The sequence below is a fragment of the Orussus abietinus genome, unplaced genomic scaffold (assembly GCF_000612105.2).
Source record: "Orussus abietinus isolate OABI.00-Male unplaced genomic scaffold, Oabi_2.0 scaffold45, whole genome shotgun sequence".
NCBI classification, from domain to species: domain Eukaryota; kingdom Metazoa; phylum Arthropoda; class Insecta; order Hymenoptera; family Orussidae; genus Orussus; species Orussus abietinus.
In genome coordinates this window covers 182591-210589 of record NW_019394256.1, presented here as the reverse complement: position 1 = coordinate 210589, position 27999 = coordinate 182591, and the positions used below count along the sequence as shown (strand labels likewise).

The following is a 27999-nucleotide window of genomic DNA, read 5'->3' as shown; positions in this document are numbered from 1 at the left end:
TCGGAGAAACTACGGGAAAATTGTTTAAAACTTAACAACTGGCATGCTACTTTAATATCATGAACAGAGATCACCTCAGTTTTTAAATATTAAAATTATATTTAACAATCATTAAACTGTATAAAAGTTAGACCCTTGACGGAAGGTTATGCAGAGTAGTAACGAAATAAAATTAATAGAAATAAAACATGAAGAGATGAAATTATGGGAAGTACGGAAACAACATCACTAAAAACGGTCGAGTGTATGAGAATACATAACTGTAGTTAAGGGTTAATGGGTTTCAATTTAACGGCGCTAATAAAGTTTTGTGAGAAATTATGATTGTTAAAAATTTTAAAGGTGCTTCCATCCGTTGGCTAAACTCGGGAAAAAATAAACAAGATCATGGCATTTATTGCATTAATTAAATATTTTAATGGACATAGCAACTTAGCTAATTGTTACGTTAAGTGAACTTCGCAACGTTGTAATCTTTTATAAAAGGAAGAAGAACTTGAATATTGTAAACGATGGCGCTAAAAGCTTCTAATGATTTAGGAAAGATACGCCATGGTGGATTAAACTCAAAGGGTTCACTATTAAAGTGCTTTAAAATCCTCTTTGGATTTACAGTAAAAGGACCGAACGAAAAGTTTGAACGTAATGTCGTCTAACAACGTGTCGCACATTATTATACACGTATTTTTTACCATTTTTAAGTTTCAGAAGGTATTTGATAAACTATTGAAGTTTTCATGCTTAATATATTTGCGATATATTACGGACGATTAAGGTTTTGATGTTCAGCACATTTAATGAAAGCATGTTTCTGCCGTTACAATCCGTAAATGGAGAGTTCGTCACTAGATTAAGTATAATAATGCTCACCCATTCAGCTAAAAATCGTCTCTGCTGTTTCCTTTGAGAATATTACATACGTGTGTGCATGTACGTCAGTATATAACATGGACCGTAAATCGGTACTTCAATTCTGTTAAGAAAACAATGACAACGTTACGATACATTTATTTATGCATGCATGCGTGTATCCTAAATACTGTTGGTAACTTCTTCCATAACTCTGTCAAGACTGCTTTAAGAAGTTTACATACGTCAGCCATTTTTAGAGTCTGAAAAATCCATTGAAATTTCTTTGACACTTTATGGGATATCCTACGTGAGATTGAATTTGACTAATAACAAGCAGACAAGCAATATTTCACTTTGAAGGGAACGACGAAATTAAACTTCAGAAGATGAGGTCCATAACAGGATAACAAACCGTCGTAAGTCGATCAATCGACTTTCTTGCATAAAATTCGATTTCAGGAATTCGAGAAATAATCACAGTTTTGAATGCAATAGACCAATAAATGTGCCTAACCACGAAAACTGATCAAAGGATCTACTGTCCTCCAACTTGCTAAAGAAGGACAACTGAATTTGAGGATTATCAATTGTAGACCGTAAACCAGGAATCACTGGATCTACTAATTTGGATGTGCCCTTATCATTCATCTAACGTCGGACCTTTCCACAAAATTCACCAAACGTAACTCCTGATTTCACGCATCCTCGAATTCCCTTGGTCATCTGTCAATTGCGATGTTTGATGTTTTGACAGAACACTCTTAGGATGCGGCCATTTACAGACGACCGATCCATCAATTCACAGTCAAGGTCTTAATACGGGAGGGCTTCCCGAGGGACCTCTGTGTACGCTATTCAATAGACACGGGGATAGAATTATGGTTCCCCTATGTCACCATTATGAGTCCATTGCCCGAACTGTTTCGAACTCTCTCCGGTCTTCTCCCTTCCGGGCTCTGCCTCTTCTCCTTCGCCTACGGTCTTGTATCCTTACGCCTAGTCTCAGTAATCCCCGCAGATGCCGTGGAGTTTCAACCCTGCCCCACTAGTCTGTTTCGCTCGACATGCTAGCCTACTCGCGTTGTACGAACCATTATGTCACCAGTTCCCATCATGCACATCGTACACAGCAAGGGAAACTATAATCTGCAAGGAAGACTAACTCGATAAACGAAACCAAGGAGTACTGTACAGAATGGTTGAAGAACTAGAAAAAACGCTAGAGTTTGAGTCGACTAAAGTGTCCATCAGATACTGCAGGCCAAAACAGGAGCTGCAAAGTCACCATCGCAACATCCCATAAGGCGGGTCCGCCATTGTGATTGGTGGGAAACCTGAAAGTCTCGAGAATAAACCGCGTCAGATGTGATAACATTTGCTTAAACAAAGTATCTAACCTAGCGAAACGGTGGAATCTAAAAAGAATGATTTATAAGTTGAATAGGATATATCATTCCTAGTAACAAAATACGCACGTATCAGTGTGTTTTCTTAATAATACGCGATTTTTATGATTAATGTACGTAACGTCTTTTCCGGAAGTACGACTCTGATGGACGACTGATTTTTATGGTTGCAGATCCCAAGTTCAAGGAGCCGATCGTAAACGTGACAGCTTCCGTGGGTCGGGAGGCCATCCTGGCGTGCGTCGTCCAGGATCTGTCAGCATACAAGGTAAGTTTCGGGTATTCCTTCTAAAAGTCGTACCGATGGGAATCCGGCGGTTCCTCAGAGCTTTCGCCGGAGAATAATGAAAAGTCACTCGATCGAGCCGTGGCCATTGTACGGGGTAACGGAATTGCATGCGAGCCGATGGGTACACGGTGGTCTTTTTAGAAATTTCCAATTTCTCCGTCCAATGTGCCGCGACCGACGAATGGCTGCCGTGGCTCGCCGCTGGCTTTGAGGATTCGTGACAAGCAATCAATTTCGGCCAACGAAATGCTATCCACCGGGAAACGCCAGAAATGGATTCCCTATGTCTCGCCGGGTGTCCAACACCGGCGGAGCAGTCCGGTTGTTTCGTCCTGCTCTGCGCCAAGGAAATTAACGCGAGACAAAGGAAATAATTCACGGTTAAAGAAGCGCACGGAGTTCGGAAACGGAGAATGCCGGGGGAAGAAGGAATCCAACTATTTGAGTGAAAGAGAATATCTGAGAGACAGAGAAACTCTGAATGGATTCTGTCTGACTTCGCCAACTTCACTGATGGCACTGCGCTTTCTTGCGGAAGAACATTGACGTCCAGGGTGAATGCGCGTTTTCCTGCTGGTTGTGCTCGGTTTTAGGTGAAGTTACAGCCCGTGGCCCGATTATTAGTTACACATGTTGTAAACGCATCATCAACAAATTGAAGCAATCATTTTCTCAGAGAATCTATGAACTGTTATCGACGTTTGTTAGGTGAAATAGGTATTCTACTGTGATCAGGAAAGAACTTTCCAATCCAACTGTTTGAATGAGAAAGAATATTTGAGTGAGAGAGAAACTCTGAATGGATTCTGTCTGACTTCTCGAACTTCACTGATGTGCTACGTTTTCTTGCGGAAGAGCTTTGACGTTCAGGGATGAATGTTTGTGGGTTTTTCTGTTAGTTGTCCTCGGTCTTAGGTGAAGTTACAGCCTGTGGTCCGATTATTAGTTACACGGGTTGTAAACGCATCATCAACAAATTGAAGCAATCTTATTTTCTCAGACAATGTATGAACTGCTATCGACGTTCGTTAGGTGAAATAGGTATTCAACTATAATCAGAAAAGAACTCTCCGAAGCAGCACACGTTCAAGAAGAAATATGCTTCAGATTGTTGTAAAAAATGCTCTTAGTACTTAGTAAAACTTCCCTTAACCTCGATCATAAATTGAATTCTTTTTGGTATGCACTAAATACTTTTTGCAACACCTTTCTAATTCCAATTCTTAGTCATGATGCCAATCTTTTATTAATGTTCTAATCGGTTTTGTTTTAGTTGTAGGCTTTTCTAATTTGAAACCTTATCATCTACTATCAGTATGTCGTGTCTTAAGTTTCATCAAAATTGAGCAATGTAGCAAATAAACATAGGGTGAAGGTTTTGTTTAACCTAGTCTAACTTAATTTACACCACGCGTAATACCGTACCTGTTTAATCTAACTGACATTATATTTGCAAGAATTAAATGTCCCAGTCAGGAGCAAAACCTCATATATCAAAATTAAATTTCACTCTCGTCGCGCGTTTGACTGAGCTTATTGTCAGCCTCCCATTGTTGACTGATGAAAACTTGTGTAATTCGAATCCGAACAATAGGTCAGGCAGAAAACAATGGATGGATTCTCTGTATAATCGGCCTGGAATTCAATTACTCGAATGCAACCTCTCATTATCTGTGCGAGGAGTCATCGATGGAGATAGGAAATCAATAAGCTTCCGTTGTAAATTTATCAATTGTTAGAACCGTCTTTATGCGTCTTATCCGCTGGTACGTACGAATGCCAAAAGTTGTGGTAAAATGTCTAAATAGCCATAACGCTACAATACTTTTAGGTTTACCACCTATCCTTTAGTAGACAAAACTATTGTATTGCAGAAACTATTGTATCAAGTTGCAATGCGTCGCGACACTTGATATGTACATTTAGACTCCTGCTACTTCATATTAGGCATTGGACCATTTTGGTTTGTTTCTGAACGGTGGATGACACACGGTAAAGTGATGCTACAAGTTTTGGTAAGTGCTACCCTGTGTTCAGGCTGTTCCCTCCAAAATGTTTCCAAGTAATACGAGTGGTACATAAACACTTCACATTTGAAATGTGCGTTTCGAGAAATAGATGAATCGCCTCTCGAGACACGATTATGCATAAGTAAGCATGTACGCATATATTTACAAGTACCTTGAAAAACTAATTAACATTACTAGCGTCAATGTGCAAGCGGATAAATGTAGAGAAACGTTTTACTGACATTCATTTTATTCACATTAGACTGTTATAATTATAATATATTAATTTTATTCATATAGACTGTTTATGTCCGGGTAGAATTATCACGATGCAATGAACGAGTTTTTAGCTTTGAAATTGTTGACAAGTGTCGATACTGATAAATTAATTAAGTTGGTAGGGGAAGAACAGACTCGACGGAGAATAAACTCAAGACTGCCATGAAATATTTCTACGCGGAAAAACATATGTACTATGCTTTTAGATAATCCGATGTTGAGTGACTAAATTACTAAATTATTACGATCTCCGCGGACCGGACATTTTCAATAAATTTGGACTCCTGTTGCGGATTCGTCAGTGAAATTGAACAACAGACTCGGATGTAGAAGTCAAACAAATTTCGATCGTGCAGGCGGGATTTGAACCTGGTCAGTGATGAACAAAATCGATCTTGATCTTGCTCAGTCAAGTATAGGTCTTGCACGGTTTACTCTTGGTCTTGCGCCCTTTGCAGTATTTGTACCTTTTGCCGAACGAAGACCAACACTGGACTGAAGATCATGGAAGACCAATACTTGATCGAACAAGACCAAAACCGACCTTGCTCGTCACTAAAACCATATTCACATGAACATCACACCATGTTACTCCAAATGCTCATGAAACACGGAACTCTTTCCTGTCATCGGAAGACAAACATTGGCAGCAGCTTGCAATATCCCTTAAACAAGGTTATGGCTTTCAGATAATGCGATGTTTGCGGATTCGTCAGTGAAATTGAACAACATACTCGGATTTAGAAGTCAAACAAATTTCGATCGTGGTGGCGGGATTTGAACCTGGTCAGTGATGAACAAAATCGATCTTGATCTTGCTCAGTCAAGTATAGGTCTTGCACGGTTTACTCTTGCGCCTTTTGCCAAACAAAAGCCAACACAGAACTGACGATCATGGAAGACCAATACTCGATCGAACAAGACCAAAACCGATCTTGCTCGTCACTAAACCCCGAATACTTCAAATTCACATGAACATGACACCATGAACCTCCAAATTCTCATGAAACACGGAACCCTTTCCCGTCATCGGAAGACAAACATTGGCAGCAGCTTGCAATATCCCTTAAACAAGGTTATAAAGTTCAGAGGGCGAATCTCACTTCATCTTCTCAGATATCGAGGGATAAAGTGCTGATCAAACAAGATTAAGATGGAACAATGCTCCAAGTCGTGAGCGCTCGATCCATTTGAGGGGATCCGCACATTATTCGGGCCTTAATGTGCGCACGTACATCGGTAAATGCCTGAAGCACGCCTTAGACGCTATTTGCCTATCGTTCTCCGCTACTTTCAACGATGCGGAGAGAAGCTCTATTCCCTGCGTTTCTCGGTGCGTAATATGGACATAAACGTGGCGTGCTGCATTGCAGCCGCTCCGAGGACGTTTTACGGACCTTATATTTCCCCACCTAAGCCACGCGGTGTCGTAAATAATTTGCTTCCACAACCTCGGAATTCTTTTTATCTAACTTTCAAGTCATGACAAATAACCTCGGGTCCAGGTAATTACCTTAACCTTTTCTACTGGTCTGACAAGGAAGGTATCCCAGGTCGATCTCTCCGATTTGATTTCTTTTATAATATGTTATAGTAGACTAAAAACTAAGCGACACGTATTTTTTTTTGTCTGCCATTAAACACTTTAAGGGGGTGAAACCACCATCCAAAGTAAGGCATATCAAGGAGCGATTTGGCAGTTTCACCCACAAGAACATAAGATTCTTTAACCGATCCACCTGGAAAAGCTTTCTCATAACGAGAAATGAAAAATATAATTTTCTGAATTAAAAAGAAGAAAATTAAGGGGTGAGCCACCCCTCACAGGCCTTACTTTGGATGGTGGTTTCACCCCCTTAAAGTATTTAATGGCAGATAAAAAAAATACGTGTCGCTTAGTTTTTTGTCTACTATAATATATTATAAAAGAAATTAAATCGGAGAGATCGACCATGCGCTGTAAGATCAGTAGTAAGGTCGTTATGCGGCTTGATGACTCCCTTGAAAGGATAGTGATGTACGTGTGTAATAGTCGTTATCCGGAAGACCATCAGCTCTCCTGTACTTCAATTTTTCTATGAATTGTTTCAGCGCGCGAAATATATGAAATTTTCAGTGATGGATAGTGTTTGCATTATAGAGGTTCGACTGTAGCTTTAAATCCCTTAGAAACAGTGAAGCCGATTGAACGTTTACAGTCCATTAAATTATTCAACTACTAGCCTGAGCGCGTGCATATTCGTTAATATTTCCTGCAATATTGACAAGAGCATTATAGGTTTTTCTATCGTCCTTGTAAAGGTCTATATTTCTTTTTACATAAATCAATTTTGTAATAGTCGAAGGAGAACCATTTTTAAATATCGTGAGTTTCAAAATAACTCCTTGAGAGTCCAGCGTTGGATTGTCCCATAAGTTCGTGCCGTTCTCCCTTTTCTATTTAAAAAAAAATATATATATTTAAGAAGTAAGCTTTAACAATATAAATAAATTGTACATTCTCCTTCGTTTTCACAACTTCTTTTCGACATTAACGCAGTTTTCAAATCCCTCGCTTGAAAAAAGTTATACGAAAGACGCTTTCTAATCAGTTTTTAATATATAATCAGTATCCGATTGACAAATATAATTTTGAAAATAATTCTTTATTGACTCTTGGCCTATATTTCACTACCTCTCATTAAGGTGATATGAAAGTGTCATTCTATACATATAGAAAGGTGAAAATATTCATAAAACTTTTTTCCAAACCTGGTACATCGAATAACTTGAAACATTAACACGTGATTATAGAGGCCCTAAGGAAGAACGCAATGCTCGTAAAATTTCATTTTTCACAAAAAAATGTGATCTTGGGTCTAGTCTAGGCTAAACAAAAAAAAATTTTTGAAAAATGAAATTTCACCATCGCGTTCATCTTTAGGGCCTCCGTAATGAAATAAAGTTTCAAACGATTTGGTGTAATGATTCGGTTCGTCGAAAAGTTTTATTAATATTTTGACGTTGTGATATTTAGAATGACTCTTTGATATCACCTTAAGGCGAAGTGAAACACGTCGAGGAACTTTATCGACGTCGATAATGAAGATTTTAAGTTAAAAAGGCTAAGTTAAAAAATGTTTTCCAATTATCCAAATTTTGAATGTGTCAGGACAATTCTTAGATGGTCACGAGTCATGTGTCAAAGTTTCGGACAGTTTGGTCCAATACCCTTAAAGAAAAGTGTTGTATCCGAATCGATTGGTTTGAAGGGGGTTTCACTTCATCTTAATAGTTTGTAACGCCGCAGTTGTTCCGGTACTTATGTTCCAGGAGAAGTGCTGTACAATTCGTTGGTGCGCAATATAACTGTTGGTTGAACAACCCATTAACTTCCGGCCGACGTTAGCGCACTTCGGTCTTAGTTTTTCTCATGACGGACTATAAAGTGTCAGGGATGCAACATGGGATTCTCTGTGAATCGGGGGCTTCAAGTTGTGCGAGCTTTAGAAGAACGCACTCCGTGTACGATACTTTGCAGAGCTCGGTTTAGTTGTCTCCGCTCTACGTTTGTACTTCCGTAGTCGTGTCCGCACAAGGGAGAAATCCAACATTACCAAGATACCTAGGCCGACAAACTTGACATTGTCTCCACTCGACTGTGGTGCTTTTCAGTCTTTCCGTACCGCACCGTCCTCTGGTTCCGGCCGACTCTCGTGCAGCCACCCTTTTGAAACAACGATGCACTTGTAATTACAGTATTCAGAGCCTACTGCCGCTCATCGTAAATTAATTGCCTTTATCGATCAACTTTGTGTGTCCACAATGACGCATTTCCAGCGATGACCGCCTATTTTGCCTTTGCAAAGCTCCCCAGTGAAGCAGAACCTCATTAACTTTCATAAATCCTGGACGTCCTCCGAAAGAACATTCTTGATGTGCCCGGGGGTCCTAACAGTGGTTTGTATCAGTTCATCTTGATCCCTCTGTTAAGTTGATATGAAATGGTGGTAACGTCATCTTGAATATTCAAGTGGTAACATAAGCTGGCGCGTCACGAAACTAATATTTATATTTATGTTAAAGTCTTTTACCGTCTACGTTGATAATTATACGAACTGACCCGTCCTATATTTCATTTCGGTAAACTAATGATGAAGAAATCGAGGTGAAACTGCCGAAATCTCGCGAATTCATTATTCTACCAACTGTTTAGGACCGACGTCGCCATCTGTGACGTTTTGTTACAATTAAATTTTTGCTCCAAAAACACGTGTTAGCCCCGAGGCAAGTGGCGTCAAAGAGGTCTCGTTTATGAAACTTATCTCCGAACAGGGTGTCCCAAATCCCTTCAACCCTTACAACGTGAATACAGAGACTGTAAGGAAAATCTTGACGCCCATGAAATTTCAATTGTAAGATAATTTGTTTACAGCTATTTTAAAAAATCGTATAAAAAATGAAATTCCCGATTTTCAGGGTCTCCTCATTCGTGTGGTAAAATTTGAAACAAGTCATCCCTCCCAATTCGGAGAATACTTTCACAAACGATTGACCCCTCAGATGCCACTTTTTGCATCCCCTTAATGTAGAACTACTTTTAAAGGAAAGAAACATAATCGAAGCCGAAAAACTTGTCCGAGACGCGTCAGTCCCTCGTCTTCCCAACTGATTTTGCTTCCTACATTATACAGCCGTAATCCGTTTCCCTGATTGTCACAACCATTTCACCCACCCGGAGGTCCTTCGAGGAGGACCTTCATTATTTTTAACAAAGCCCGCACGTCCTAGGACAAAAACATCCCTAGTCATCAAAAATCTCCTAATGGCAGGGCGTACGAGTTCATACTTATTCCCACGTTTCCATTTTTCTAGCGACCAGGGAAAGAACAACGACGTAAAAGAAGCGAACGATATTATCGTCGCCGCGGTATCCTTCGAGCAGAAATGTTCGCATAGATAAAGACGTTTCCGTGGAAATGCATCCAGGCTAATGATGTAACGGGGTGGTGGTTGGGGGTACGGCGGAGAGGAACGTCGTCGCGCTCTCCGTGGAAACTGCGAGATGGAATTGCGACATAATATTCATGACGAGGGGAAAATCTGAAAATAGAGGGAGATTTACGGTTTATTCCCTCGATGGCGTCTGGAGCGGCGCCCCGCGGTCCAAGAGGTATTTCAGACCTTCGATGGAACCCTCGGAAAAATTGCCAGCGCGGTATTTAGTCGACGGGCTGGACGGTCCGGTGACTCTGGATTACGCCAACGACCGGCCAATTTTACTTCCGTTTGGCTGGAATAATTTCCTCTAATTCGGAGTCACCTTCCGCTTCGACTGGCTTCCTGGACGGGATGAGTGCTTCTCCAGGTGTGGTTACCAGCGACCCAGGAATGGAGTTAATGAGAAATTAAACGCGGCACTGGTGGCGTGCAGCGGACTGGATCGGTCCGAAAGTATTCCCAAGGATGAGTCAATGTGCAACCGCATATTTTTGTTTTGTTTAATATTATCCGTTTGCCGGGGATTTCTGAAACCCCTGGTACGATAGTGCAAAATGAACGGCCGGAGGATATTCGGCAAATAAATTGATTGTGGATTTTGTAGATGGTTATTTAAAATCCGCAATCACTTAGTTGCCGACCCAATAGTAATGGCAAATTGCGATTTTGGGGAATATCAAGTTTTTCGTTATTTTTTTTAATGTTCTCTTAGACAAAGGCAAAGTGGAATAACATTGTTAGGCGTAGAATGTTCATGAATACGAGGGTGATTAATAAAGTTATTGACAATTTTCGTTTTGCGAAATATTGTCAATTTATTGCTTTTTGAAACGCTCTCGCTCAATGTTGTAACAGTCAACAAACATGTACCAATTAGCGCTATCACGTATATATTTATCGATAGAAATAAACGATGGATTAAATTAATTAAACTTCGTCCTCGTAAGTAATGAAATATTTTAAAATAATAGAATGAATATTTTCCTTTCATCGATCAGTCGACGAGCTTTCACCTTCCCTTTGCAATGCCATGTACCAATTAACGCTATCACGTATAAATTCATCGATAGAAATAAACGATGGATTAAATTAATTAAACTTCGTCCTCGTAAGTAATGAAATATTTTAAAATAATAGAATGAATATTTTCCTTTCATCAATCAGTCGACAAGCTTTCAACTTACCGGCGGATACTATGCAGATTGCCATCGATGGTGGTTTTATTTCAAATACATTGGGTTATCGAAAGTACTGCAGACAATTCTGAAACCTTCCCTGCTAATCAGGATAAGTGACAAAAACGTCACATTGGATATTTAAAGATATTGCACCTGACCTTTCCTTATCTTTCGCAATATGTAATAAGACGTCTTTCTTTAATGATTATTCAATAATCCATTATTACCGCGACTGATAAATCGCTGTAAAATGTTTCCATTATTGATAACCGTTTAAGCGGTACATTAACGCCACTTAAATAGTATCTCACCTTAAATCGATCATAAACTATGTTATTATAAGCTATAACAGGCGATATAAAGAATAATTGCACCTCATATTATTCGGTTTTTATAAATAATCTGGATATGTCGGAGATTATTTGTAACATCATTTGTTACGTTTTAGTTTTACTTACTCGAAGATTTTTCCTGATAAGAAGTTATCGGGTGAATTTTCGTTGTTCCGTTTTTTAAGAGCAAGTAAAACAACGTATATAGTTATTTATTTAAAAATAAGACGGATAAATTAAGAATTAATGGATAATCTCGGTGGAGGATATGTTATGCAACTTCCCTTATCTTTCGCAATATGTAAGATGACGTTTTTCTTGAATGATTATTCAATAATCCATTATTACCGCGACTGATAAATCGCTGTAAAATGTTTCCATTATTGATAACCGTTTAAGCGGTACATTAACGCCACTTAAATAGTATCTCGCCTTAAATCGATCATAAACTATGTTATTATAAGCTATAACAGGCGATATAAGCAATAATCGCACCTCATATTATTCGATTTGTACAAATAATCCGGAAATGACCGGGATTATTTGTAACATCATTTGTTACGTCTCATAGTTTTGCTTACTCGATTTTAATTTAATTTAATTTCTATTTATGCTTACTAAGATTTTTCTTGATAAGAAGTTATCCGATGAATTTTCGTTGTTCCGTTTTTTAAGGTCAAGTAAAACAACGTATAGTTATTTATTTCAAAATAAGACGGATAAATTATGAATGAGTGGATAATCTCAGTAGAGGATGTGTTATGCAACTTCCCCTATCCGGAAATGACCGGGATTATTTGTAACATCATTTGTTACGTTTTACAGTTTTGCTTACTCGATTTTAATTTAATTTAATTTTTATTTATGCTTACTAAGATTTTCCTTGATAAGAAGTTATCCGATGAATTTTCGTTATTCCGTTTTTTAAGGGCAAGTAAAACAACGTATAGTTATTTATTTCAAAATAAGACGGATAAATTATGAATGAGTGGATAATCTCGGTGAAAGAAGTGTTATGCAACTTCCCCTTCAACTGTGTATGCTCAGTCACATTCGACATTTTCTAAACGAGTCTCAACAAAGGTTAAACTTTTCGAAGGAGCAAGATTTATTACCTTTCAGAGATTTCATGCTGCGCCCAGTCAGCAGCGAAGGCCATTAAAGCGACATTAATCTGCAAATGTCGCCAGCCATTTTCTTCAAACTTTATGCTTTCTCCCGTGAAGAGCCATGCTTGTAAGGTCATGCAAAAAGAAGATTGAACATAATGGGAGGTTCCTGAATACTGTATTATAATAACCCCAGATATGTATCAGCAACGTGCTCCATATTCCTTGATAAACTGCCAGGATGTTTTGCATACCTGTCGAGTTAACGTATATTAAGAAGTTATTTATATAAAAAAAAATTGAAGGCTCACTGGCAATTATCCTAAACTCGCTTGTGATTAGAATACATGTATGTTTCAAACATTTAAATATAATTCCCGGTCGTATTCTAACTCTCGACAAAGACACCTGATACCGTAGGCCACCTTTGTACGGACATTAATCAAGTACAAATTGAAAATGCATTAAATGTGGTGGAATACATTACGAGGTACATTTCCAAGCAACGAACTGTCAAAATATATTTCTGTAATTAATGCATATATATATAATAAAAATTCGACGGCATTTTTCTTAATTGCTGACGGTGATTGTGTTATGATAGGTATGTCCATTTCCTCGTTCAATATTTTCTACGAAAAGGTATGGTAAAAAGAACCCTTTTATTATTCGCTTTTAACATCCTCCCATCACTGCAAAATGCCATTCCATTTCACAGGTATTCCGAGATTAGTTATGGCCAATCGTAATTGCTCGTATCACAAAGCCCGCTGGAGAGTTCCGAGCTCGTCGGTCGTATCGCAGAACTCGTAATTTTGATACGGAGCAGAAATGTTCTCAAAAGCCGGTGTCGTAGTACGGAGAGCAAGAGGACGAAAGGGGGAAAGAGAAGAGACGGAAGAGAAACATTCTCTGGTAAGCTCAACGATGTCCCTGATTTCGGAGTCGAAAGTTCGGCTTAATCACCCGGACTAGCGTGGACTAAAAGTCTGCGAGGACCCACCGCGATTGTTAATATTCCTGGATGGAGCAGTGTGTCGTGATAGAAGAAAAAGAATTGGAAGAAAAGGATGAAACCAGATAAACGCAGAAATGCTGGACCCAGTTGGACGCTACGCGATTGCGGGTAGATTCTGCTTTTAGTGCCTCTGAAAATAGCTAAATGGTCCAGTCTCTTTCTGGCTAATCGGGGGTGCTAGCATTATCATCTAGTCGATAAACATTTCCTATTCAAGAGAAATGTATATCATTGGATTATTAAGTAGCTGTTCTGTAATGGCATTGGACACAACCGTTGACTTCCTGAATCTTGATTTGTTCATCACGTTTGGGCAACTGGTAACACAACTATGAATAGATAGATGGCAGGAAACGTAGAACTTAGTAAAGATGCCTAATTCTGTTTCGGAGAAGTACTGCAACAATTGCTTATATTGGTAACATGAATCAAACCTTGAGCAAATGACGAAGGATTATGATGAGAGAAATTTAGGGCCCCTAAGCAGTATGCGTGATGTGCGTTGTACGTAAATGTAGTATATGGACGGTGCGTTCAAATTTGTTCTATCCTTTGTTCTATCCCCTGATGAAAACACGGGGGTTGAAATGAAAAACCTGAACAGCCGCGATGAACTACACGGTGCTATAATTTATTAGTCCCTTAGAAATCTAAATGATATTACATTCTTCTGTCATATCGAGCCCTAGCTCTATATCTACGGAAGGCAACAAATCAAACCATCAACAGTCTTACGAAGTTTTTTAAAGTTACCGATGCTTAAGGTGATGTGAAAGTGGCGTCAAAGAGGTCTCGTTCATGAAACTGTACTCCAAATTAGGTGTACCGAATCGATACAAACTTTACCATATAAACATGGAGAGTATAAAGAAGATCCCGAAACTCATGGAACTTGTTCATTGATATTATTAATACAATTTTGTTATAAAAAATGAAATTCCACGAGTGTCAGGACCTTCCTTCCAGCCTTCATATTCACATTGTAAAATTTGAAACGATTCGGCACACCCAGTTCGGAGAAAAGTTTCATGAACGATTGACAGTTTGGATGACACTTTCACATCCCCTCAAGAAACATAAAACTTCCTAAATGTGCGGCCTTGTGTCTGAACGAATATTGTATCAGCTAACACCGTCAATGGCATGCATTGAATTCCGCGCAACGTGACCAAGTATTTGGGGCTTACGCTATTTTGGGTTCCCACATTGAGTTAGGCTCGGACGTTTCTGGGGAAGGGATCAGAACGAATCGCCGCTTGTTCTTCCAGCTCGAACCAATTTCCATTGAATGCTTGTGCGTTGTTTCCTGCCACCCGTTCGCATGGGTACGTACCCTGCCACCTGTACGTAAGCGCATACAAAAGAAGCATTTAGCTCGCGACTGAAATAAAACATGATACATCCTTTGCATTCAACCCTCTCTCCCACTCTGTTTCTGTCTTTCCATCCCAACGTCCCTCCACCCCGCTATCGTCCCTGTAGTCCTTCTCCCTCTTTTTCCCTCACACTCTGATCTGTCTCTCTGTTCCTCTTCGGCCCCCTAGCCTCACCCCTTGCTGTTTTTGCTGCCGCCACTCATTCGGTGGGATATCGGTCGAACGTTGCCACTGAAAAAGGATCGCGCTCGAAGAGGTGCATTTTTGATCGCGTATAGGTACCAGCACCGATGCCTCTGATTGGTAAACCACGGAACACCGGAGCCGCTATTTGACATCTTCACACGAAACGCCTCGATAGTTTCGAACGATGAACGATTCACCGATTCAACTTTTTACTCTAACGTTAACTGTAACGCTGAACGAATCGTTGCTCAGGCCGTGTGATGAGTGATCGGTTTCATTAATGCCATCAATCGACATGTTGGGTGTGTTTGGGTCCAGGAAGGTTGTAAAGCTTCAAAGTGGTGACTTCAATTAATACGAAAAACCATGCAACGAGCAACGATCATTCACGTTGACGACGCGACAAACACACGTGGTGGGTGTATTAGGGTCCAGCAAGACGAAATCTTCAACTTTGCGGTTTCAATTAATACACGAAAGCGTAACAGTAGCTACCGAATTAATGCTGCTTGCGGTTCATTAAATTTAATGGGAGGAGCTGAATTTGCTAACAGAATCAATTAACTTTTCTAACTAGAGGATGATGTACAGGTATTTGATCTGCTTGGTAAACGCAAAGGCGAAGTTCCTGCAGGTTCGGGGAGAGGTGGAGCTTGGGAAAAATAGAATGGTAGGGATTGTTTATTTACGACTACTGCCTGAATCAGGAAGAAAGAATCTCCGGTCAAGTACTCGAGTTCGCGAAAGGAACTCCTCTTGCTCCTCTCCTGCTTCTGAATTTAGTGCAACTTTCGGATAGTTGTACGCCTTTGTTGTCCGAAAACTTAGTAGCGACTCGATGTTCCATTCTCCGCGAGACTTTTTCCAGATTGTGGCAAATTGTATGTAGAACAATTGTGCGGTATAACTGTACGATCTTGTGTATGAAGGAATTATGAACTACCAAATGTGAAATGGGACATAAGTTTGTTACAATATTACTAACATTGGGTGAAATGCCATGACTGAATTCGTATCAGAGCCTTCGATAATTGTATATTGATCGAAATGTGAGAACTCGACGCCATTTTGATTCTGGTCTGGGCTAAGTTAAAAAATCATTTTCCAAAAATCCAAATTTTGAATGTGTCAGGACAATTCTTAGATGACCACGAGTCACGTGTCAAAGTTTCGGACAGTTTGGTCCAATATCCTTAAAAAAAAGTGTTATATTCGAATCGACTGATTTGAAGGGGGCTTCACTTCACTTTAAGTCAACAACTAGCCTAAGCTCAAGAAGTTACCATTACTAGTGACCAATGTCACTTTATTGTACATGAATCGTTTTACAAACACAACACCAGTATTTTCTTAAGTTAGGGTAGCTAATGGCTGTAGTTGTGTGACAATTTCTTGCGCATCTCCGAGAGTCCACCATGCCATTTAGAATTTTCAGTTCTTCTAGATGCAATAGAATTTCCACGTGCATCTTAAAACCTTTACTAAGAATCAAATTTCTCACCGTGAACGTATCCTCTCAAACGTGGGAACTATTCTCTCCTCCAGTAAACGCCAAAATGTGTTTCACGATCGCGCCATGTATTGTCTCCCGCGACAAAGAAGCCGCATCAATCGTCCCAGAAGTGCATAAAGATGCCAAAGACGCAGCTGCTGCACCATGGTCGGGCATCTCGCAACACCGTGCGGAAGAGGGACTGGGCGAAATATTGAAAAGTATTCATCCTGGCGGGCATACCATGAAATTCAAATGGATGTATTTACAGAGGCCGCACTGAGCCGCTGGGCGACGCGCCACCGACGTAGATATGGAATAATCGTGTCATTTATAAGCCCTCCGGGTGCGTCGGTTCCGGCTATGCATTAAGATGACGGATAACGGCTGCAGCCCAGCCGGAAGGCTCGAAGTGTCACGATGCAGAGATAACGGCGCCTCCCTAGCATCGCGTTGCGTTCAACGAGTACTCGCGTCCGTTGAGCCGCGTGATAACAGCGGGATGCTGCGCTACGGCTTTCTGCTATTTCATGGACCGAAGTGGCCATTTGGACTTTCGGATTTCTCGGGTTTACGATTGGGATGGCGTCCTGGGAGCTGAGGAAGGACTGGCTGCGGATTCTCTTTATTAAACACTGATTTACTGCTTGGAGGAATGGTCCTGCAGTGTTGGGTGTTGGGACCTTTTTTGAAAGTTGGTTCTGTTGAAAGTTTTAGGCTTCTAGTTGAAGAAGGACTGGCTGCGAATTCTGTTTATTGAACACTGATTTACTGCTTGGAGGAATGGTCCTGCAGTGTTGGGTGTTGGGACTGTTTTTTGAAAGTTGGTTCTGTTGAAAGATTTAGGCTTCTAGTTGAAGAAGGACTGGCTGCAAATTCTCTTTATTAAACACTCATTTTCTGCTTGGAGGAATGATCCTGCAGTGTTGGGTGTTGGGACTGTTTTTTGAAAGTTGGTTCTGTTGAAATATTTAGGCTTCTAGTTGAAGAAGGACTGGCTGCAAATTCTCTTTATTAAACACTCATTTTCTGCTTGGAGGAATGGTCCTGCAGTGTTGGGTGTTGGGACCTTTTTTGAAAGTTGGTTCTGTTGAAAGTTTTAGGCTTCTAGTTGAAGAAGGACTGGCTGCGAATTCTGTTTATTAAACACTGATTTACTGCTTGGAGGAATGGTCCTGCAGTGTTGGGTGTTGGGACCTTTTTTGAAAGTTGGTTCTGTTGAAAGATTTAGGCTTCTAGTTGAAGAAGGACTGGCTGTGAATTCTCTTTATTAAACACTGATTTACTGCTTGGAGGAATGGTCCTGCAGTGTTGGGTGTTGGGACTGTTTTTTAAAAATTGGTTCTGTTGAAGGATTTGGGCTTTTAGCTGAGGAAAGACTTGCTGTAAATTCTCCTTATTAAACACTGATTTACTGCTTGGAGGAATGGTCCTGCAGTGTTGGGTGTTGGGGCTTTTTTGAAAGTAAGTTCTTCGAAATGACTTACTCTTTTGATCCAATCGTCCTGCTTTTTCATTACTATTGTTATCTTGGTTGTTACTCCATGCAGTGTTGTGGTCTGTTCGTACGTGTCATTTAGTGCTGGATTGTGCAGCGCCGAGAGTTGGTTCAAGAACCTTTTTACAACGACACAGTTTGTAGGTCTATTTTCTATTAGGAAAGAAAAAAAAGGTTACTTATTTGTGGGCTGCCGGTTCATCATTACTATACTTTGCACTCGTCATTACGGATTGATGAGTTCATAATTATAGATAGAGTTTATTGGTATACACTAGTCTGTTTTTCGTCACCATCTCCAAGAGACTAACTCTTAGTTTTATTCCCTAGTAAGTCACAGTTTCGGTTTATTCGCCATCTCATGAACGTGTGCGATAACAACTACATATAAACCAGATATAACAGGAATTTAATCAATTCCCAAGACTAAGCCGTCCGTGTCTGAAAAGTGTTGGCCGTAACACCGAACAACAAACGAATCTAGAAGGTCCGGATCCTAATGAAAATTGTTCAGCTCCAAAAAACCACCTTCATAGGTCTACGTTGTTAATTGGTCTACTTTTTCTTCTGGTTTTTGAGAACGTTCTCTCGGAAAGTGGTAGTCCCTTCGGCATCGAGATCAAGAAGTCATCTTGGTGGTGATTAATCTGCGTCGCCTCTGTCGCGGGAAAGCCGTCGCAACCACTTCCTTGAGCCCATTCGGTCCGATTCCGAATCGTCTCTAGCCGTTAAATTAAGCCCTATTCGCAAACATCGTCTACCTTCGTCCCTTACCGTCTTAACATTCGCCGATGACGACACGTACAGCTCGCGACCCGGATTTAATCGGACTTCTCCATAACCAATGGCGCGTTCACTAATCCGCACTCCGGATTTGGGGCTCCTTCGCGATCGGTGATTCTCCTATTACCGCATGACGTATGGCACCCGTGGTCGTTGTAGTAATGACTGATTGCCCACGGATTACGTACCGTTCTGCACAACTTCCAACATCTCTCCTTCCATCTTGATTTCCGGCACCAATTTTTCCCCCTTTTTCCTTCTCGCAATACCGTCTTTAGGTATTCTTTTCTTCTTTCCTCAACCTTGTCATTTTTGTGTGGAAGAAATGAATAACGCTGCATTAATTAAAACAAGATTAATCATTTTGCTGCAGATGAAAGTGTGTAGGTGACAAGAGACATCATTCGACTTTTTGAATTGATAATTGTAGGGAGGGTTTTGAGTAGCGTGAGAGTATGTATCCTGAGTACTCTGCTGCGATGATGAGATTACACGGCTCGTCAGAAATTGCAGCACCAAAAATTGCAAACCGAGCAAGTGAAAGGCTAACATATACCCAGATATGCATATTTACTTCATACTGACATAGGTAAACAGAATACTCAGCGCAAAACATAGCTGAAATTTTAACTATCGCATGAAAACACATTTTCCTTGTACAATGCAGATAGTATAATGCCAATAGGTGTGAATTAATTATACACACAATGTAATGATCATGACTTAGCTGGGTAAATTTAGAATAATGAAAAGATACGATGATTTAATTTTTGTTAAAAAAAATACTGTTCATTATCAGTCAGAACATCCTTTCACTGTACTAAACATTTTGTGTGGTCATCAGCCATGCATAGCTTTGTTTTCCAAGTGTTGCCGCTTTCAGCAACGAGTGCATTATGATTTTTCCCAGATAAGGCATTTTCAATTTTGGCATTTCGATCCGGAGTTGTCTATTGTCGCATCGCAGGATGATTGGGCGTATAATAATTTTTTTAATGCCTGAAAGTCTTCATAGTAGAAGTGGAGTTTGAATCTAGGATCCATGGTAATGAAAAGTTGTATTTGACCATTGCACCTGGAATCCCATGAAATAAAATACGTTTTTCAATCTTTAGCAAAGGCGTTAGAATATTTTACTGTTCTACATTACATCTTAATCAACGTAAAAATCTTCTTAGAGTTGACATCAACTCCTTCGCGGTCGTCTTTCCTGTCTTGGTTGCAGTTATTGATATAGCTGGTCTCAGGCGGACCGAAATTCGATAACGTTGATTAATAAGTTATGAGGTTGAGACATTGTCACTCAAAATGGACCGCTATTCACGGATTAGTTTCTCTTCATGTATTCTTAAACAACGTGAAAGATGCATCTATGCATAAATTGGGGAGCCGACAGCTGTGTGGAAATCTTCCAGACTTCCGGCGGTTTACACTAAAATTACTCCCTGGTTCGTTGAATTCGTCGCAATCCGGATTACAGGGAAATTACTGAATTAAAGTGGAAAGTGTTTCTTCGTTATCCTCGGCGATTTCACGATGCTTGGCTACTCTGGGAAATAGACGAAGTAATTAAGACGTCAGGACGGGAGGGCGGCAGCCGCGCCGTGATGGCTCGGCCATCTTCTTGCAACCAAGTTATTACATCAACGAAAAAGAAATTAAACGTATCGCGTCTGTACAGACCGGTCTGCTGACAACAGATACCGCATTAAACGCTGATAATTGATATCATAAAATTTACAGTTAACGTTTAATCATTTCCCGCTGGATGTAATATATCGTGACACCAGATAAATTAGAGTCACTGATTGCCATCTCATTTTCATGGGGAAATTAATTAATTAAATAATAGACATAAAAGAGTTAATGGGTTAAGATGGAAATTGAACGTGAAAAATCATAGAAGTGAAATTTTTTATGAGGAAAGTATCACAGATGTATCTCGTCGATTTTGTTGGTTTTGACACAAAAACTTTTTATTGACACCTATCTCAGACGGAAATAAGCGCGGTGGTTGATTGCGATTTATTTTCAATAAACTGAATATTCCTTTGCTTTATCAGTCGTTCAAAGGTTCGCAAAAGCATATCACACCTATCTTTTCTTCCTTCCTTATCCGAGGTGCTTCATAGTACCAACGTGGTGCGGAAGGAAATCAAAAGAATTCCACATTCTTCTTGCTGTCTCGATGTCCGGAAGCATACTGAAGGCCGATTCAGACATATTCGTACCATGTCCATGCCCTGAATGAGATATCGTCTTCTGAGATTTATATCTAGGTGTTCATGCGTGTCGGTATCCGCAGCCATATTCATCAGTCCGTGTCAATGTTCGACATTGGTCCGACCGATATTTTCACTGAACTGATGGTACGGTACAGGGTCGACATTGTGAAGAAAGTCGATCTCCTGGACCCATTGGTTCTCTTCAAAGTATCTATTTTTACTTTCGGATGCAATTTCTTTTTCTAGTAGTACATGCACAGGAAAAAAAAGAATGGTCAGGAAAATCACAATTCTGGTAATCCTAACCCTATTGCAAGGCAACATACGGGACAACCTTGGGAGGAGGTTGCATTAACCAGCGTAACATAGTAAAAGGAACATAGGAAGGGTTACTTCACCATTTAGTTAATGTAACTATAAGGAACGAATTGTTCCAACATTCCGCATAGTTGGGAATATCCATTAAAAAATTTACCGTCGGTATGAAACATTCGATTTTGATGATTACGTACGTTATACCTATGTTTCTGTCAGGGTTCTCATACAATCCTACCTTAAGTAGTAAAATATCATTTGATGCTCGAAAGGATAGTTTCTCGATGATCACTTCTCTTTTCCCTCTTCTTCAGGACGGGGTACAGTCATTGTAACTTAAGCCTAAGGAATAATAACACGTCTTATATGCAAACGAGACATCCGCATCGCCTGCGAGAAGTTTGGCCACCTGGCGGTCCTGTCGGAACTAATGGGGCCAAACCATTGTTTCTGCAATCACATAAGCAAGTTTAGAATAACTTTGCAACGGACATAACCTTACTATGATACTTGGTTACAGCTCCCAGATAAACCTTCCATTTTCCTGTGCACATTGTAACCTCTTCATGTAATTACTATTACCGTTCCAAATGGTGATCACTCCTACACCTTTTAGGCGCAGCGCCATGGATACAGTACCTATTCTGAAGGATACATTTTGTTTGCGCCGTTTGAAAATGAGCGCTGAGGTAAGTTCCTGGGGGGTTAATTCGGAGTTCATTGAATTTGCACCACGCACAAGTTTAAAATAAAAACAACAAGAACAATTTATTGTACTGATAAAATAACGGATAGAGAATATAATTTTTCGATGTGAATTCGCGGTACAATCGCGGGTCCGAGTTACACACTAACAAGGAAGGTACCTGAAGTGTCCCCCTCCGATTTTGTTCATTTTTAAATATGTTATAGAGGACTAAAATCTAAGGGACCCGTGTTTTTTTTATCGGCGGATAAACACTTTTAGGGGGTGAAATCAGGCTTCAAGGTTGGCCGTGCAAGGGGGTGAGTTGGCTGTTTCATATAGAAGCACTCGACCGATTTTCATGAAACAACCGTCCAAATGTAGGGAATGAAGAATTATGAAACGTACATTTGGAATTTTTCGAAAAAAATTCATTTTTAAGGGGTGAGCCACCCCTTTGAATACTTCTTTTACCGCTTACGCGAGCAGTAATTTTTCTATCCAAATGAAACTTGGTTAATTTATAGACCAGAACAATACCAAAAAAGTTTCATTTGGATAGAACAATTACTGATCGCGTAAGGGGTAAAAGAAGTATTCAAAGGGGTGGCTCACCCCTTAAAAATGAATTTTTTCGAAAAATTCCAAATGCATGTTTCATAATTCTTCATTCCCTACATTTGGACGGTTGTTTCATGAAAATCGGTCGAGTGCTTCTATATGAAACAGCCAACTCACCCCCTTGCACGGCCAACTTTGAAGCCTGATTTCACCCCCTAAAAGTGTTTATCCGCCGATAAAAAAAAAACACGAGTCCCTTAGATTTTAGTCCTCTATAACATATTTAAAAATGAACAAAATCGGAAAGAGACACCTCAGGTACCTTCCTTGTAAGTCCCAGGGCGGAGACAGAACATCCGAATTGTTCGAAGTCCTAGTTGAGTCTAAAACTTAAAAAATATGGAAAGTTGCATTCTCGATGCACTTTCTTACCTTTCCTCTGTCGAAACCTAGGAAGGGATGCACTTGGGATGCTGAACCCTGATTGGCTGACTTTAGGATAGCATTTCCCAAAGGTTCGTTTCTCCAGAACTGCACAGACTTCCTCGAATCCTTGAGGAAGTCCGCGATGTCTCTTAGCCATACGATACCCTTTTGGAAATGCGTCGCCATGGCAGACCCTGAAGTGGCCACTTTGAAGATCTCCTTGATCGGGGTCCGGGATTCCGAGTCCTTTCTTTAGCTATTTCCTGACCATGTGCAGGACACTCCTTCGAGAAAGAGTGCCTCGCATTGTCCATGGCCAAATGTTGCTCAAATGTTCTTCAGGCCGCCTCACTCCAATCAGATGGTTCAACACATTTACCATTATATAATAAATTTCATAATTTATATACTTTTACTTCCCACAGTATTTTAACCAACTCCCTATAGTAATTTTAAACAAATTATTATTTTCTTTCCGTGTGGAAAGGGTATTCAGATAGACGGAAATATTGATAGAATTTAGTTGCTCGAAATTACGTGGAAATCGTTGGAAATCACCAAAACATTGCCACAATTTTAAAGCCGCTTATCACTTGTTGTCGAATCGCATTGTTCTTTATCATATGAAATCAGACAATCGCTTCTCAACGAAGGAAATCATTTTCACTGATTTCCGAATGTATAGCCCCTTGATTTAGTTTCATTTATTAGCTCGTCGTAAATTCGTCTTCAATTTTTTTCTTCTTACCATTTTTATGGATTTAATTGCCCACTTTCGTTTTTGCATTAAAGTACTTTCCTCTTCCTGTAAAATTGGAGCAATCACTGCGAGTTCCTAGACGGAAAAATTCATTCTTCTTAATAGCTCGATGTCTGGAGACCACGAAACAGAAATCACGGTAGTGTGTGATTACTTTGACTGGATTTATACGGATACGTCACGGACACTGTTCAGATATGTTTGAATAAATTTTAAGGAGATTGCTTAATCCACATAAGTGTCACTAGTGTCACCCTTTTTCTTTCAGGAGTCCTTAATTCCGTCAGTTCGTCAGGCTGCAATTTATTAGGCGCAAGGAAAAGTTCTGTCGTTCTTGAACATGTACACTTCTTTAGAAAAAAACGACAGAACTTTTACACCTAACAGTATAGCTCCCGTTCTTCTGGATTTTCAAATTTTTATCTATACAATTAAATCACTGGTATAGGCTTTTGGATACAAAAATGGAGTAAAGCCAAAGCCGGATTACCGATTTTCGATTCACTATTTTAAAAAAGGTAAAATCGTGAAATCACCTCGGCACTGGAACGGACGAAACGACGTGCAGTGGTGAAAAAGCTGACCAAAACCTCAAAAATGAAATTTGTATTTTGGGTTTATTGATCGCCAGATTGGGTAGAGGGGTAATTGAAAGCATTTATGTGAAGAAATAGAAAAAATGTTGATATTCTGAACCCTTTGAGCACGGAGCCATTTCGACATATGGGCGAAATTCGTCTAACCGTGCAGGCAACATTGGACCAAACGTCGGACGCCTTTAAGCGCTCTTAGTAGCCAAAGGGTTAACCTCGTAATTGACTTCTCTGAGTACATGTATTTTTCCTTGTCTAAACTTTGTGCAGGCGAATGCGTAGCAATATCGTGGCATCTTTTAAAGTATGAAGTACTTGCATACAATATTCTGTTCAGGAATTACATAAAAATGAGAGATCACTGTTAATACAGCACAGCGATCATTTGCAAGAAAAAAAAATGGCAGCTTTCTGTTTCTAATTCTATAGATAGAAATTTGTTTTTGGTGCCGAAACTTCTCAATGCAGCGATTAGCTCCAATACAGCGTCACATAATATACATATCTACAAAGAAAATAAATTTTCAACGAGCGAAATTTTTCGTTATCAAATGTAATCTTAAAAAGCACAACATACACGATTATTGAAGAAATTTAATAACCGCAAATAATATATATGGGCAATTGGTGAAATGTCCATCTCTGGAAATCTCCTCCTTTCGCGTGCATTTCCATTTGTTTATCGATTATCTATAAATCAGAAATAATCTGGGCGATCGAATAATTAATCAGCATTCATTTATAGTTTATAATTAATAAAGGGACGCATAAAAATGTATTCATCATTCAAACGCGAAGCAAATCGCGATTGTACATTTATTGCACGTTCAGACGATGCATTCAATTATTTTCATCAGTCACTGCGAGCTGAATTTTATTATTAAACATTTAATATGCGCTCCCTTATGTGTTTGTTGTAGACCGTCTGTGCTTTGACCGGAAAACATTCCATCTATTTTACCATTTCTCTGACATTGTAGCTCCATGCTGCATAATTAGAAAACTGTGCTAATTGAAGCCATTTACTGAAAGGAAGACCAAGTTGATAACATTAAATCTGAACAATCAGTTAACGCTTAGAAACTGAATAACGACGAAATTCCACCTTGATGTATTAAGGTGAAGTGAAACACGTCGAGGAACTTGATCAACGTCGATAAAGACGATTTTTCTAAATGCCTACGTTGCCCACGTTCGTTTTTATATTGACAGCTGTGTCGAATTATATTGTGTATTGTACCAAATGGCATATTCCACCTGTCGTTTTCGTACAATAATTATGAAGAAATCGAAGTAAAACTCCAGAAATCCTCTGGATTCATGCCTTCTGGGCCCTAATTGACTGCGGAGGGACCCCCTGCGCCATCTGTGATTTCCAGGTCAATTAAATTTTCACTCCGAGACCTCGTATTACCATCGTTTTAGCAAAGAAGCGCATACAACACTTTTTTTGCCTTTATCCCGTTCAAATGCGAGTTTATCGATTACCAGAGTGTTCTAAATTGTCGTAAAATTGTCCTGACCCTTTCGATTCTCATATCAGAGCCTTCGATAATTGTATATTGATCAAAATATGAGAGCTCGACGCCATCTTGGTTCTGGTCTGGACTGAGTTAACAAATTTGTTTGAAAGATCCAAATTTTCAATGTGTCAGGACAATTCTTAGCTGATCAGGAGTGATGTGTCAAAGTTTTGGACAGTTTGGCCTAATACCCTTAAAAAAAAGTGTTGTATTCGAATCGACTGATTTGAAGGATGTTACACTTCACCTTAAATGCTTGAGTAAAATGTTTTTAAAGTAACCAATTCAGTAAATTTAATGTACACTTTAATTCATGGAAAAAATAAAGTGAAGTTTCGACGATGTACAGAAACGAAGCAGGGTAGAGAAGTACTAACAATCTCACGTTAGGAATTGTTTTAACATTTATTTCATTTCCCATCATGGGTACCGAAAGTATCTTACCTGATAAGAACATTTTGCAAATCCTGGCAAGAAGGAGGCTCCATAGAAGAAGAGTGTTAAACTCGCGGTTAGTATTTCCTAGTGACATTTGAACCAGTCTCTCGAGTCTAACGATAAATGTCAAGCCTCGAGCAGAACTCGTCGGCAAGACCTTAATTAACTTAATTTCGACGTCATTAATACGAGCCATGGGCGCTTTACGTTCATCCGCGCGCTAGTCCTAATTGCAGCCTAATTATTTTCCTAGTGCAAATGTACACGGAGTGTTGAACTGGTGCAGACTTTGATGACAAAAATCAAGAATCTGAAAAGGCATATGGACAAGCAAAATCATTTGAAATATCATTTTCATAGATTGATCATTAAACCTCGTCTCGGAAAAGTGCTACATTGTTACACTAGTGGCCACTAAAATTGCAACACTAGGAATTAAAGGTATGAAATTAATGGTATGTAGAGATTCAATTGCTACAGTTAAGACTAAGAACACGAGGCAAATTTTATTTCTTGTTAAAAATACTGGAGGTTTATATCATTTGCTGCTCTGACCTGACAAATCATTTTGTGGCCATTTTTAATTGCTACATAATTTTGGGAAATTTCTGTACTTACATTTATATCATTTGAAAAATCATCTGTTAAAATTTCCTACCTCGTATCGGTTTTTATTTTAACAAAAAGATATTGTTATTGATTTTGAATCCGTATGCGTAAGAACTTCAGCGTTAAATGCGAAATGGTTGCAACGATATTGTATTCAATCCATGCTACAGGACACTTCCTTGTCGAAGATCAATTAACAGGCTACTTTATTACATGATCGACTTTTTTGTCGCACGGTGACAACGATGGAGTTGCCTTCACTCTCCGGTGAAAATTACATTACAATTTATAACTGCTGATCTAACTCCTCATGAAATTTCAAGAGACATTAAAGTCTTCTGAAGTTGACCGTCGTATATACAGCCGAGCAGAATCGCCTCCTATTCCCGATCTTTTAATCATTTATGAAGGCCTACTATTATTTCCCATCCAATTATTTTTCCCACTTTCAGTTTTCTTCCTGAAAATAATTTCCCGTCCTTCCATCCCTCGCCGTTCTTCCTCTATTCGTGTCCCATCGTTTCCTCTCTCTGCTCGAAATTTATCGTTCAACATTAAAGTCAATCCCGAGAGGGCCGAACGGATATCAGGTAATCCTCTTCTCACATCACGGAAGTTATTCCTGAAGTATATCAGCGGCAAAACCAAAAACCTGCTGCGAGCCGTCGGGAGAATTCCGCTTCGCAGTATTTACGGGTCCTTAACGAAGTTACAACCGGACTAGAAAACGGCTATGGGCAGTTCGAGATGCGCACCGAAGTGGACCGACCGTAAAGGTGGACAGCGAGGGCGGATGAAACGAACGAGGGACAGGATTGCACGAGTGTCCGAAGCGCAGGATTCTAACTGGGAAATCGAAAGTAACTAACTCCATTTCAATATTGGAAGCGTCCAACGAAATGGTTCTCTGAATGATCTGGTACTTTGATTCCGAAACGAACTTCTGCCCGTGTCCGTAAAGCTCTGCTGCAACTCTTGGCCAATGTCGTGCATATGCTTGCAATTGATCACATGGACCCATCCCTTGCTTCAAAGTTTCCTTTCTTAATTGCCAAGATAAGAGAATCGAAAGTAACT

General features: G+C 39.7%; 1 protein-coding gene across 1 annotated transcript in view; it reads left to right on the top strand.

Moving 5' to 3' along the window:
- The first annotated feature begins 2047 nt into the window (after positions 1–2047).
- The window catches only part of LOC105694408 (neurotrimin-like), a 98169-nt gene continuing 72217 nt past the window's right edge, over positions 2048–27999 (top strand). The window contains exons 1-2 of the mRNA XM_012415049.1: positions 2048–2132; positions 2432–2526. Of these exons, the coding sequence (XP_012270472.1) occupies positions 2048–2132; positions 2432–2526 (180 nt within the window). The remainder of the gene's footprint in view (positions 2133–2431; positions 2527–27999) is intronic.